The sequence below is a fragment of the Pectinophora gossypiella genome, chromosome 17 (assembly GCF_024362695.1).
Source record: "Pectinophora gossypiella chromosome 17, ilPecGoss1.1, whole genome shotgun sequence".
NCBI classification, from domain to species: Eukaryota; Metazoa; Arthropoda; class Insecta; order Lepidoptera; family Gelechiidae; genus Pectinophora; species Pectinophora gossypiella.
In genome coordinates this window covers 3956342-3971892 of record NC_065420.1, presented here as the reverse complement: position 1 = coordinate 3971892, position 15551 = coordinate 3956342, and the positions used below count along the sequence as shown (strand labels likewise).

At 38.8% G+C, this 15551-nt stretch overlaps 1 protein-coding gene across 6 annotated transcripts in view; it reads right to left on the bottom strand.

Moving 5' to 3' along the window:
* Nucleotides 1-12411, bottom strand: part of LOC126374313 (hillarin) — a 69372-nt gene extending 56961 nt beyond the window's left edge. Inside the window, exons 1-2 of one of the 6 annotated variants that reach the window (XM_050020864.1) lie at nucleotides 12351-12411; nucleotides 1399-1660 (exon numbers count right to left, since the gene is read on the bottom strand). In XM_050020864.1, the coding sequence (XP_049876821.1) occupies nucleotides 1399-1548 (150 nt within the window). In that variant the 5' untranslated portion in view covers nucleotides 1549-1660; nucleotides 12351-12411. The other 5 variants (XM_050020863.1, XM_050020869.1, XM_050020866.1 and 2 more) reach the window with 5 other exon arrangements.
* Between the last annotated feature and the right edge of the window lie 3140 nt (nucleotides 12412-15551).

The following is a 15551-nucleotide window of genomic DNA, read 5'->3' as shown; positions in this document are numbered from 1 at the left end:
AAATTCTGAATGTCAATGGGAACCTTATTGAAAAACGTATACATTGCCCCTTAAAAGATTTAGTAACCTTGTGTAATCGACTGACTTGTAAAGCAAGTTTATTTTTATTCCGGGTATTAACTATGTGCCGATCGCTATTTTTTGCAAATAATCCTATAAGTTTTTTTACATATATTAAGTTTTCAAAGATATATTGTGATGCCAAAGTTAAAATATTAATTTCTTTAAATTTATTTCTAAGTGACATCTTGGGTCCCAATTTGTAAATCGCCCAAATGGCTCGCTTTTGATAGTAAGGATACTGGTTGCTTTTGTTTTCAAATTGTTCTTTCTTGTACTCTGATCTTATTTGAATTAAGGTTTTGCCCATTTTTACTGCCGGGAATATTAAAGTGGGATAATTCCCGGAAACGGCATATCACTGACCATACCGTATGTGTTTATTCTGTGTGCTATAAGCTTTTAGCGTTCGCAAGTCATAAAGATAAGGAAGAATCAGGTAAATATAAAGGAAGTATTAGGTCTGTGTATTTTAATACTTGGTGAAGCGTGAATTTAATATATATTCGGAAACAAAAATATTTTTATATAAAGTTTACACAAACCAAAAAAAAAAAATTAGAAATTAATTTGAAAATGGCACGTGTCTCTAAAATTGTAATTTCTCAAAAAAAAAATAAGTTTTAACGCTTTAATGTTAAGATTTTTAAGGTTAAGTTAGCGTAGAGCACATCGAATGAGGCGAGCGAAGTCAATAAAAATAGAGAATAAAAGATATTATTCCTAGAAATACTTACTTGACATATTTTACTTGGAAAAATCCGTCTATGATACTATAAGTAACCTAAGGAAAATATTTGTGTAACTAACGCAGGGGAATTATTCATAAATGTATCGATGACTACACTTAGAAGACAAAAAGCTTATTCATAGTCATCGTGGAGTTCTTAAAAATAAAAAAAAAAATAACACTACACAAACAACCACACGAAACTTATTTCTTCGCAGGATTTTTTCAGTCAATATTTGTTTTATATTTGTAGCGTAGCTAAATACCTCATTTATTATTTTACACACCTTTCTATCAACATACCTAGATCTGATGCAATATTTTCGTAACTTTACCTGAAACCACGCTCTGAACACTTTATACAAAAAATCCCTCCTTTTACACAGACGTGTCTATTGATGTTATCGTACACGCGCATCTGTGTGTGTGACGTCTGACGCCCGTACTATTGAAGACTAAAGTAAGACCCGAGGGGGGTGAAGTAAACTTAACTCAGCCGCTAGTGGGGAGCGGGGAGTTGCCGTTCTATACGTAATTCTATGCTTTAACGGCATAGTCTCGGGATATAAAAAGGCTAAAAAGTTTTAAATAAAATTTAGGAAACTCACCTTTAAAGTCAGCTTGGTGCCACAGACAGCACATTTGAAGCACCCACTATGGAAAAACGTGAAGTCCTTCAACGGTCCAACTCTGTCCACTTGATACACAATCTCATTGCACCTAAAGCATGTGCTTTCGTAGAAATTCGGACGGTACATGGTTCCAAAGTACGTGCCAAAGTCAAGTCATACTTTACACTAACACTTTCACTTTACACTTTTGGTTTACGACTAGTCGCAGTCATAGTTGTCGCACTTCACTTCATTGTGCCTGCAAATAATTTTTCGGATTATTTTTATGTTTTTTTAGAGTAATTGGTAAGAAATTGATGGTAATGCTGTAACAAGATTCGTTCGTTTTCATTTTTAGAAAAGTATTGTTATATTGAATTAAAAAAAAAACAATCAAAATCATGGGCGCCGATACGGTTGATGTCGTATCCCTCATTCAGTGCTTATCGCTATCGACCCACTAGGGTCGATTAATTCTTTCAAATAATCTTCCTCTCAGACGATACCCTGAGTTAAGGTTCGCGCCCAACTGGGCACCCTCAGGCCTGTTGTCTTAAATTTTGTACTGAGTGAGAACCCTCAGCGCTCCCCATTTGTCCGGCCAAGTAGTCAATGCCATCTGTGGCAAATCTACAATCTCTGTCGTCAGTCATAGACCTCACACACAACCCGTACTAGAGAAAAATACGAGACATTCTGATTGTACTGTTATTGATGTCTCGTGGCTCTGACTACCCTATTAGAGATTACGGACGTGATGTTATGTAGCTATATAATGTATAACGGTTCTTTTTGAAAATATTTAATTGAGAGAGGCCTCTGAGGGTACAGCTGATGAGAACGTGTGAATTTTACAATGAGATTACAGATTGGGAACAGAGATTAGCAATTGGGAACATTTTCTTTTGTAACTAAATGAATCATCAAACACTGTCTGTTCTACATAGATTTTAGCAACAAACTGGCAAGGTATGACTTTTTTCGATGAAAAATCAATACTCAAGAACAAATGAAATTCTTTTTTTATTGGCATATAAAGCAATGAGAGCCGTAGCAGTCCAGTTAGAAGAACGCTTGAATTCGAAGTTCGAATCCATATTTGAATTTTTGAATTCATATTTGGATCTTAATTATTTATTACGTGCTCTGCGGTGAAGGAAAACATCGTAAGGAAACCAACATATTGAGAAATGTGATTTCGGAGGTATGTGACCTAACCTGTATTGGGCTGGATTTCCCTTCAGATTGAAAGGTCAGACAGGCAGTCGCTTCTGTAAAAATCCGGACCTATCAAATCTTCAGGTTAGGTAAGCGGATCCTGTGAAAAATGGGATAGACTTAGGTCCCACATTGACCAAATTGGAGATGTCCTTAGAAAAAGTTTAGTGCTGAACCGGCGCGGCGTGCGTGCATGAAACGATTGATGAATGCGGAGGAAGCAAGAGAAGTGCATTGAAGCATTCCATAGTCTCTGCTTACCCCGGTGGAAAATAGGCGTGAGTTTATGTATGTATAAAGCAATAGTTTTTGAATTTGACATCATATCTAAGTAAAACATTTTTGTTCAAAGTCAAATTCTTCATTGTGTTTATAAATACATTCCTGACACATTCTAAAATGTATGTAGTAGGGGTGGTTTGAATCACACAGGTGATTCAGCTGTTAATATTTGGACATTAGGGTTTCCCTGGACAAGGAATAATAATGCCGAGGGTGGCGCGAATCAATAAAGGTGCGTGATGAATAAATTACAACTGTTAACGGTCAGAAGATTTTGGTTTAGTCAAATAAGATACTTTTTACGAAACGCCAAAATGAGTATTCTTTGGATTTTGTGTGGGATTACTGTCCTGTGACGTCATCAATAAAAGCGGTCAAACGTCGTACTCATTGCATAATTGATAAATAAAATTCGAAAATAAGTCGTAAAGTAAAATGAGATTGACTTTTGATCATCTTAGACTGGCTTCTATTTCTAGATTAGAATTTTATAATTTATCTTTGACCCAGTCAAATACCCTATTATAATCACATGGACATGTGAAGCTAGATAATGTAGCCCTTCGTAGGGCACGTTCTACAGTCGGCCTCTGTCTAAGAATTAGTAAGCATATAGTCGTTATATATTTATTGAGGAGCTCGGTGGCGCAGCGGTAAACGCGCTCGGTCTGCGATTGTTGAAGTTAAGCAACTTTCCCAAAGGCCGGTCATAGGATGGATGACCACAAAAAAAGTTTTCATCTCGAGCTCCTCCGTGCTTCGGAAGGCACGTTAAGCCGTTGGTCCCGGCTGCATTATCAGTCGTTAATAACCATCAACCCGCACTGGGCCCGCGTGATGGTTTAAGGCCCGATCTCCATATCCATCCATATGGAAGGCCCGTGCCCCAGCAGTGGGGACGTTAAAGGGATGATGATGATGACGATGATATATTTATTTAAATAATATCTATAGGCATTATATAAAAGCGAAAGATTACTAACTGACTCAATCATCACGAAATCTTAGAAATTATAAGAGCTAGGAATCTCAAATTGGACATGTGGGTTCCTTTTAGAATGCAAGTGCTCACTAAATTCTAATTTTGCGAAATTGTACCCTTAAAGATGTAAAAAGGGGTGGCAAAGTTTGTATGGAAAATATTTTAATTCTAAAGCTATTGACTCCAAACTCACATATTACACTACTTATTTGTGCGAAACCGGGGCGGATCGCTAGTCTATTATATTACTCAATGATATCGGGAATTGGCAGCAATACATTAATTTTAAACTATTTCTACACTAACAGATTATTAGTTGGCCAACAGTGGGCAATAGAGCACGGAGTCGTGATACTGTGGAACAACCGTTAATTTTGCAGTTCTCGGTGCAGCGAAACGACGCGTGCGCTCACTGACGGCATACCCGGGACACTTCATACAAACAACCTCGTTTACACAGACACCACACATTGACGTTATCGTACACGCGCATCTGTGTATGTGAAGTCTGACGTCATACGATTCAAGTCTAAGGCCGGGTTTCCACTGACGCGGGGATGTGCGGATTTGACCAATCACAGCGTTCGAGAGAGCGAAAAACGTAGACGCTCTGTCACTCTCTCCTTTACAGTGATTGGTGGATTCTTGCACATCTCCGCTCCTCTCCGCCCAGCTCCGCGTCAATGGAAACGCAGCCTAAACTATGTTCGAGGGGGCGTGAGGTAAACCTAGCTCAGCGGCTGGTGGGGAGCGAAGACTTGCCGTTCTATACATAGATTTCTTTATTCTATGCTGACGGTTATGCCGTAGTTCAATGAGAATACCCAGCATTTTTTTAACATTTTTTTTAACGTGACTTGTTGTAGTTTTGCTGCCAAGTGCATTAATTACTTTTCCGGACAAATGGGGAGCGTTGAGGGCTCTCGCCCGGTACAATTATTTACTTCATGTCTATATTTTTAACTTGTTCAATTTCTAGTCTTATTGTGTACGGGGTTCCGCACTTAGCAGAAAACGTGTTGAAGACAGGCGTAAGTACATATTTCTCTTATTTGAGAATAGATTATGTGTTATGAATCGTGACTTGCAAATCGGAGGCAAGCATTTGCAAGTGAGGCTAACAGGAGTTGTAATGATAGATAATATTTATAATTTTCAATCTAGTACAGATTGTATATTTTTATTCGTATTTATTTGCCGCAAACGGCATTAAATACTTAGCCCGACTAATAGGGAGCGCTGAAGGCTCTCCGACCCGATACAAAATTTAAAACGTCAGGAGTCGTCTGATAGGATTATATTTCAAATATTGAATCGACCCTAATGGGCCGATAGCGATAAGCGGAATGAGGGAAATCGTCGACCACGCCGGCGGAGTCGGTATCGGAGATGTGCCTGGAAAAGGTCTCATCATCACAGTACCTGACATGCTATGTAGAGGCCTTTGGCGGCGCAATTGTAACCCTGACACTAAGGTTGATGAGGTTGGTAATCCACCTCATAACCCACACGATAGAAGAAGAAGTAATAACTGTGGCTGTGGGTCTATGTGTGTGAAATCGGCAAGAAAGCACGACTCAAATTATGTCTTCACTCCACATTAGAATAGAAAGCACATGCAAAACACATAATATACTAGAGTAAGTGCTACAAGTGTGCTGACCATCAAGCGGAGATCATCATAATGATTGTCATTAGAAAATCACCTGTCGTGACCTCACGACTTTGTGACATTTACTTAGTAACATAAATATTATAAGATCTAGATTTCGATGAACTTTGTAATGAGCATAGTTGGAGTCCTAAATCAGGGGGGTTATAAAAGCCACATCAAAACAAATTGGGTCGTGTACTAGATTCAAGATAAATTATGTGATTACTAAATAAAGACAGATCTAAAACTAGCGAAAAACATTTTCTTTTTTCTATTTAACTTCATCATCACCAGTTATTAACGTCCCCACTGCTGGGGCACGGGCCTTCCCTATGGACGGATAGGGAGATCGGGCCTTAAACCATCACGCAGGCCCAGTGCGATTTGGTGGTTATTAACGACTACTAATGCAGCCGGGACCAACGACTTAACGTGCCTTCCGAAGCACGGAGGAGCTCGAGATGTTTTTTTTTTGTGGTCACCCATCCTATGACCGGCCTTTGCGAAAGTTGCTTAACTTCAATAATAGCAGACCGAGCGCGTTTACCGCTGCGCCACCGAGCTCCTCACTATTTAACTTATTTATGAATTATTAGAAGAAGAACGTAATAATAAGTCCGACATTTTATCACGTTTTTCTATGACGTCACAGTGTGCTTTTTCATACAAATTCCATAGTCATTTCGTGTTTAGACGTTTAGTGAATAGTAACTGATTTGACTAGTTGGAAACTGGCCTATTCGTCTAAAAAACCAATATTGCTATTTGACATTTCGTGTGCATTGCGCATTTACTTTTATATGCGCAAATGTCAAATTGCAACATTGTTTTTTAGATGATTTGCTTCGGTGTGGCGTTTTTAATCCCCCCAGAGCATAGGATCGTTTTTATTCCGAAATATTCAGAAGTGCCGACGGGTTGGCTTCTAATTACTAATGGCCATGATTACCTCATTTTAAGACTCATTTTGCCTTTAAAACAGTGTTATGTAATTAATATGAGTTTCAGATGCGACCTATTAGCAACATTAGCAAGTGATTTTTCGAAAGTGGTTTGAGCGAAATTTTAATTTTATTGATTTTATTATAATATAAACCCCTTATAGGCGTATTTCGTAACAAGTTAAAATTACAAAAACGATGACGACCGATATGATTATGACGATTTTAGTAAAATTTAAACAAGATGAATCTGTAGATGAGTTTGTCTTATACAGGGTGTAAGTGACATCGTAACTAATACTGAGTGGGAAGATTCATTCCCTGATTCTAAGTTAATATCAAGTAGAATTTTCCGTCACAAAATTCATCTTTTTTTTACACTTTATCACTCAGAATCATGGTCTAAATAATCCCTCAGTTACGATATCACTAACACCCTGTATATTATGTTATGTGCTCTATAGAGTTATTTAAGAGCAAATTAAATTCCTAATCAGATATAAAATCAACGATCGTGTAGCATAAATCAAGACACGTATCTGATACTTAAGTACTAATAATTATTTAAGATATAATATCCAATGACATCATCAGTGGAACATTTGAAAGCCATATCAACAGCATCCAACGAATCATAAAAGGAGATTGACAATTTTCAACTTGTTCACACTGACTCATAGGAAGTCGACAATATTTAAAATATACAAAAGTTAATACCAAATAAAAGTGGATAAGACAATTTTACATAATAATGGCCGCCATAAAAGTTCTTTAGTATTATTTCGCAACTATATAAATGCTTTTTACAATACGAAAATTCTGCCTACGGGTGGCGCACAAACTTTACTTTTGCCGTTGAAAAAACGCTATTTCTTCTAAAATTTATAGCGTTAAAGTCGAAAATCTATTTTGTTTGTGTATTTGTTTGTTTGTTCATGTAGGTGAGGGTTTTGGACAGCATTGGTCAATGGTCTATCGATAATATATGGGTGAGCGTGGGTACAACGTAGGCTGAGCGAACACTTTTACTCCGGTTACTCAATGAAGTAGACTGCCACTTTTATATACGTCGCATGAATGGAAATACTTCTGAATTGAACTCACTCACCTAAGCAGTTGTTCCAAGGAAAGCAAGGTGCAAAATAATGCCGCAAAGATAACAAGTAACAAATATTATGTGCGAATATTTTGACAGCATTTGCAACAACAGGTTTTGAGGTTACGCGTAGTGATTATATTCTCTTTGGTTATGAGTATTTGATAGGAGTTTTTTTTACAGTGATTTAAATAAATTCTCCTTGGATATTTCTGGTTGTTTTTTTTAATTAAAGTTTTTTTTAAGTATTTGGATATTTGACTGGGTCAAAGATAATATATAAAATTAGAAATATAAGCCAGTCTAAAATGATCAAAAATCAAACTGATTTTACTTTTCTACTTATTTTCGAATTTTATTTACGAATTAAATAACAATGAGTACGACGTTTGATAGCTTTTATTGATGACGTCACAGAACACAATTTCTATACAAACGCCAAAGAAAACTTTCTTGTTTTTAAGTTTCGTAAAAAGTATCTCATTTGACTAGGTTGTCAAGTTGAAATTAAGAAAGAGGTTCTATATCCGATGGTTTGATGTGATAGGTAAATGGGTATGGTCACGAGTACTATTTGTAACCATGTCACATTAACTTTTTTGACAAATTAAACCGTAAGTCTCATTTTATGTCAAATATGACAGTTCGACAGAGTTCTAAAGTGGGTACCTACATGATATTGCTCACTTACATTATGATTATTTATACAGCATTAATACTGTATCTTAAATTTACAGCTACATTACGGGCTAAAAACTGTCCTTGAAAAACTTTCATCTAAAGGCTCTCAATAATTGCCGTAGTAGAGACTGCTAACTAACTGCAATTGCATTGCTAAGGAGTTGCAGTTTGTGGGCAGTTTGGATGCTGGCAACGTGCAGTTAAGAAGATGTCGGGTATTATGCGCAGTTACTTCACGATCTGATATCACCCACGCCATTCCATCGACGATAACCCACCCATACATCACCAGGAGTTTCATCCATTCTTTGTGGATATCCCATCAATCGACCCGAAGCGCTTTGTATTCTTCTTTTTCAAAAGAACGACAAAGGAATGGAATGAACTGCCGAAGACTGTATGTTTCCCTCTCATTACAATCTTAGAATCAACATAACTAGCGTGAATAAACATTTACTAGGTAAGCATACACCACCTTTGGCCACATCTTCACTTTCCGTCCGGTGAGATTGGTCAAATGCAAACCGTGCTTCGGAAGGCAAGTTAAGCTGTTGATCCCTAGATTTGTATCAATTAATTTCATTACGGGTAAAAATTGAGACCACAATTTTTTCATTGTTTGAGGTTTACGCGGTTATTATCGTAATTAAAATACATAATACCGGGTTCTTACCGCGTCTCATATCCCGGACTAACGCGGTAAGAACCCGGTATTATGTGTTTTAATCACATTTAGTTTTTTATCTGGATTGAAACTAGCTTTTTCATTGCGACATCACTACATAGTATAAAAAAAAAACAAAGTCGCTTTTTCTGTCCCTATATCCCTATGTACGCTTAAATCTTTAAAACTACGCAACGGATTTTGATGCGGGTTTTTTTAATAGATAGAGTGATTCAAGAGGAAGGTTTATATGTATAATAACATGCATTAAATACTGGACAAAAACTGTTATTTTTGGGGTTTTTAATGTGATGTCGTAAATAATTTGATTTTTTCCTCAGCATTGCACCCGAGCGAACTGGGGCGGGTCGCTAGTTTTGTTAAATAAAAAAAATGAAATTTATTTCTGTGCAGGGTATTTAGGTGACAAATAGATGTTAAATTTTATTGAGTATCATCAAATAGTACTTCACCAGGCATACACACAGATCACTCATTAAAATTTGATGGAAAATCACATTCGTTTGTGAATTTTAAAAAAGGCGGTTACGTGGTTTCCACTATAAGGCGATGATTTATATCTCCTTGAGCCCGATTAGCATACAACTTGTCGCGATCTCAATCGTGAACCAATTCCTGCGCCGGCGCACACTGCAGTATGTCGTATGCCCACACGCGGCCGAAGGTGATCTACAGGCATTTCGACTGTAATACGCGAATAACCAGTGTGATTTATTAGCAAACAGGAATGAGATGCTTTGCCGTAACTAATCGTAGATAGCTTGGATAATTTAGATAGCACGGTAATCTATGTTCTTCGAACGTTAATCTAAACGTACCAGGGCTTAGACCAAGAGGACGACCAGAAACAAGATGGGCGGATGTGGTCAAAAAGGACCTGTGCATGTGCAATGTCTCCGAAAACGACGCATCTGATAAAGCGAAGTGGAAGAGAAGTACGAAGAAGGTAGACCCCACCATCAGATGGGAATAATAAATGCCAAGGAGAGAGAGAGTTAATTTATGTTCTTCGTCATAATTCAAGTTATCTTCCAGCCAAATTTAATCAAAATCGGTTCAGTGGTTTAAACATGCTCGCCGGTTTAGAGTAATCTTGACTTGGCCTTCCTTTAAAACACCTAGAAGTTCCTCTTCCAATTTTACCCGCACCACCTACACCCACCCGCTACACCCGCGTCATAAATATTTTTCGTAAATCTCTTTTGATTCATTCTCTCTGATGCTAGCAACACAAGTATAAAATAATTAATAATATTTTTTGCATGGCAATATTGTACGGAATTGAATGGGCGACGGCGACGCCTCCCGCGAAAGTGTATTTTAACGATTACAAAAGTTATTAAATAGTGACAATGATCAAACTGGTGTTTTGCAGTTGGAACTAGAATCCTCGAACTCTCACCATCTACTAGACCTAAAGTCCACACACACCAAGAGCCAAACACTCTCTACACGTCTGCACCATCTAAGCATCACTTTCTCAATTCTCAATCAAAATATGCAAATAAAATATGTCAGCAAAATAGTGTTTTAGTTTATTTAACCGTGCTGTTGTTACCATGGCGATTTTTATTAAAAACTTTAGCGACCAACTTTATGTACGGCGAATGGGGGTGTTTAGCATATTTAAACTTGGTACAAACGATAAGTACAGTGATGAGTAATATCGTGTACCCACTTTAGAACCCTGTCGCACTATCATATTTGACATTTAATGAGACTTACTGTTTAATTTGTCAAAAAAGCTAATGTGACATGGTATCAAAGTGACCGTACCTATATTACGTACAAGAAACAACAGCTTTGGTGTTTAGGTACCTGCATCTATATTGGGCTTATTTTTATCAACACATACCTACTCCATCACGAATGAGATCAAACCTGTTAATCTTCTTCTTATCGTGTCGATGGCAAACTAAATTGTATCGGCCCAAAACTTGGCAACAAGTATGGCGCTATCTGCAGCGCTCATCAGATCCTCCTACGTACAGGTGTTCGGGCACGCAGGACACGATGTAAGATGTTCCATCGTTTGGGGAACAGTGCCGCACTTGCACTTTAAGTCCGAGCCATTCGAGAAACCCCACCTGAACAGATTGTCCTTACTTCGGCCCACCTGAGTCCGAAGTCTTTTTATAGACTTCCAGGTAAGCCAAGGCAAATCAAGACCTGGCGGAGGTCGCTCGGACGGCGGAACAAAAGGTTTTGGGAGGTGTACCCGTTCCTGCCAGATCCTGCATCTTTCTTTAGAGCGGTCCCTGTCACGTAGAGGCGACACACACTTGGCGAAGTTTTTTTTTGACACTTGTTAATTATATTGTAAAGTACCTATATATTAGGTATAAAGTGGGATCCGTGACAGCTCAGTTCGGAGAACGCGTGACTTGCATGGTATAGTCACGGGTTTGAATCCCGGCTTTAAACTTTATGAGCTTAAATTCATCTTTGGGTCATAAATTATTTATATCACGTAGTTTCCAGGGTTTGTTCGCTCCTTCTTAGGTACATGGGACTTAAAACATAGCTGGCAAGAAGTGGATGTATCTACTATACACCTCTGCCTACCTCCTCGGGAATACTGGCGTGATGCTGTGTAGAAGGCAGATAAGTACCTTAGGTCAACATTATTTATGGTAAATTGGCAGGCGATATAAAAACGGTTATTTCCTAAACTAGGGAAGGCTTTGAGGTATGCTTTAATATTCAAGATAAGAGTGCCAATATGTGTATTACATTTTAGATTAGGTACAATACTTACACTTAAACCAATAGCAGGTCTAGATTTACAGACAATTCCTACAATTTTCTGCCTGCCTACTTTAGTACGAGGAAATGTAAGTTTATGTATGGAAAACAATCCCATAGAATGTAACAACTCTCCCATAGAGCAACCAGAACGGTACGCTAGCTTCAATTAACTCACATCGACGCCTCGTATAACTACAGTTATATTAAAACTTATGTTAAACTAAGTAATATCCATGTTTCGTTTACTTTACTGTTACTTTGCTTGCTTTAAACATTACTATAAGCTTGTTACTAAACGCTAATAAGTGCTATTTTGCATTAGTAGGTGCTCGTTTGAGTTTACTACTTACTTAAATACAAGTTATTAACACGCATACTAAGGTAGGTAGGTACAGGTAAGCCAACAGAAGCGGTGTGTAAGTTCAGAATACAGTTTCCAGTAATCCAAACGAGGTTCTTTAGCCAAATTTACAACGGTTCCACGGAATAGGGCCTTAATTTACAACTTTCTTGTTGTATCTGCATAATCTTCGAAGCACACATCACTGGCACACGCGACAGAAAAAGTAATACGCAACGGTACTTCGAAATTCGATTTTAATTTTTCGAACGAACGAATCTTGTTTTTTTTTTCCAATTTTGTTTTTTTAATGGCACGGCACCTGTCGCGGGGAGGCACTGACGGCGCGCGCGGGGTCTGGCGGGCGACTGCTTCGGTTGTTTACCGCCAACTTTGCGGTTACTTGTCATAGAGTAGACAAATGCGTAACGATGGATAGAGTCGGATTGTGGTTACACGTGTTGTGTTTCTATGCGGTTCTAACACATTTTTTTCAATTACTTACGTGGAACCCTGGTAAATTACCCCCCGATACCGACCCCGCCGGCGTCCCCGATACCGACCCCGCCGGCGTGGTCGACGATTTCCCTCATTCAGCGCTTATCGCTATCGACCCACTAGGGTCGATTAATTCTTTCAAATATTTTTCCTCTCAGACGACGCCCTGAGCCGAGGTTCGCGCCCAACTGGGCACCCTCAGGCCTGTTGTCTTAAACGTTGTACCGGGTGAGAGCCTTCAGCGCTCCCCATTTGTCCGGCCAAGTAGTTAATGCCATCTGCGGCAAAAAAAAAAGGTAAATTACCTAGTTAAGGTAGGTAGCCTTCAATCAAAGTTTAAAGACCAACATAACATCCATTGATGTTTTATTATTACTTATTAGGAATCAAAGTTTTGTGACGTGTTTATTCTGTAGTCAGTAGATCCATGGCTGACTTGTCTAGCACCAAAATTGTATTTTCTCCTTCTTAATTGTTAATTTTGCTCCTTCTTTATAAGTACACAAATAGATACTTACATAAGATGATACCTATTTGTATTCATAGACCACTTGCTATAATTCTGGTTCTCTCTTTCGTCCACTTGACTCTTGAAAAGTCTTCAATGCTCACTTTTTTTCTGTTTTAAGGTCTGTTGCAGTTATAATGTTGAATAAATAAGTTAAGGTTTTTGCTTTTTTAAATACTCAGATATTATACCTACGTACGCATCTGCGAAAGTGACGTAATCTGTGCCCTCCAGCGTGGTAGACGCGCCCGGCGACTTGCGGGCATTCCGAACGAGATCAACCATTGGAGAAAGTAAACTCGACCACCATTGCTTGACCCACTCACTATACATATATGCGCTATGGGAACCTTTGAGTGTGATGAGAACGAGGCTTCAACTGGGCGAGAGTCTTCTGCTATTTGGTAAGCTTCTATTATAAAAAAAAATACACTTAAAATATTGCCTAGATTATGCCACTGCTAAACTGAGGAGCTCGGTGGCGCAGCGGTAAACGCGCTCGGTCTGCGGTTGTTGAAGTTAAGCAACTTTCGCATAGGCCGGTCATAGGATGGGTGACCACAAAAAAAAGTTTTCATCGCGAGCTCGTCCGTGCTTCGGAAGGCACGTTTAGCCGTTGGTCCTGGCTGCATTAGCAGTCGTTAATAACCATCAATCCGCACTGGGCCCGCGTGGTGGTTTAAGGACCGATCTCCCTATCCATCCATAGGGAAGGCCCGTGCCCCAGCAGTGGGGACGTTAATGGGCTGGTGATGATGAAGTTAAATAGAAAAAAGAAAATATTTTTCGCTAGTTTTAGATCTGTCTTTATTTAGTAATCACATAATTTATCTTGAACCTAGTACACGACCCAATTTGTTTTGATGTGGCTTTTATAACTCCCCTGATTTAGGACTCCAACTATGCTCATTACAAAGTTCATCGAAATCTAGATCTTATAATATTTATGTTACTAAGTAAATGTCACAAAGTCGTGGGGTCGTTAATGGGCTGGTGATGATGATGCCACTGCTAGGCAAAGGCTTCCCCTCTGAGCTTCCACTTCGCCCTGTCTCTAGCAATCTTTCTCCGCGCATATGGTGAATGGACCTTATGGTGACAGACAGCGACAGCCCATCGCCCGTAGGTCATCCATCCAGCTCCATCATGTTAGAAAACAAAGACACTTTTTTACAACTTCCCTGGGAAAGATAAGCAGTTGAACCCGTTTCATCTTTTTAGTCCTTCCCAGCGCAAAAGCAGATCTAAGCAAGACTCTTTTACATAACATAACATAAACAGTCTATATACGTCCCACTGCTGGGCACAGGCCTCCCCTCAATCAACCGGTGGGGGAATGGAGCATACTCCACCACGTTGCTGCACTGCGGGTTGGTGGAGGTGTTTTTTTTACGGCTGATAGCCGGGACCAACGGTTTAACGTGCCCTCTTACTCTTTTAAAGGTATTTTTTTTCTTCCAGACTGAGAGAAACAGATACATAGCATTCGTTCAGCTGCTTAATATCCTGGGCATGTCGTAAAATGCTAGAAAAACCAAAAAAGGCGCAAGGAAAAAGAAAACTTGGAAAATATGAACAGAAAAGAAAAATGTTAAAGACAAAAAAGAGAGGATAAATAAAGATTAGTCACACTCCAACCAACATGATGAACTGTCTACATAAGCGTATTTTCTTTTAAAGCTATAGTTTGGTAGGTTACTTACATAATTTGTCACAATAGGTCCTATTATTTTTGTTTTAGTTTTTTTTGTTTTTATTATTTTTGGTTTTTGTTAGGTGATTGGGGCAACCACCGTTCTACACGCCCTATCTATGGAGTAATGAAAATGGAAGCGATTACTCCACCGACAAGAGCACAGCTCTTAAATATGAGAGATATCATAAGAGAGAGGTCCTATTCATTATATCCATATCAATCCAAGTGTGGCTGCAAGATTTCTTCCCATAAATTGTGGTTCTGCCCATCCCGAGAGGGATTGCGGATGATAGTTGTCTGTTGTGTGAATATTAGTTAACAGACACTTCTATTAGGTATGTAAATCTTCATTGATAATGCTGCGTCATAAAGGTCAGAAACCGGAAAATACGCTGAAGATTAAGACGGAATTTACGTCCTAATTAATAATAATAACGCTAACGTGAGTCTGTATAGTCAAGCCCATTGACAGGTGTTTGAATCAATCTATATTGACAATCCATGCCTCAGTTATAAATAAAAACCAAATCTCAACCTAAGAAGTTTTTTTTTACCTTTGATGACTTTGCTGTTGACCCCAGACTTGTCCGAAGGCATTGACGAGGCCTAAGATGGAGCGAGCTCGCTTAGAAGGTGCCTGTTCACTCTGGCCTTGAAAGCACCCGGGTTATATGCATTCGGAAATACAGAAGACGGCAGAGAATTCCACTCCGTAGCAGTGCGCACAATGAAGCATAAAATTGACAATTGCAATTGAGCGTCTAATGTGACGTTTGTTGGAAAACGCGCTACGCAAAAACAACAGGAAAATAAACTGTTTT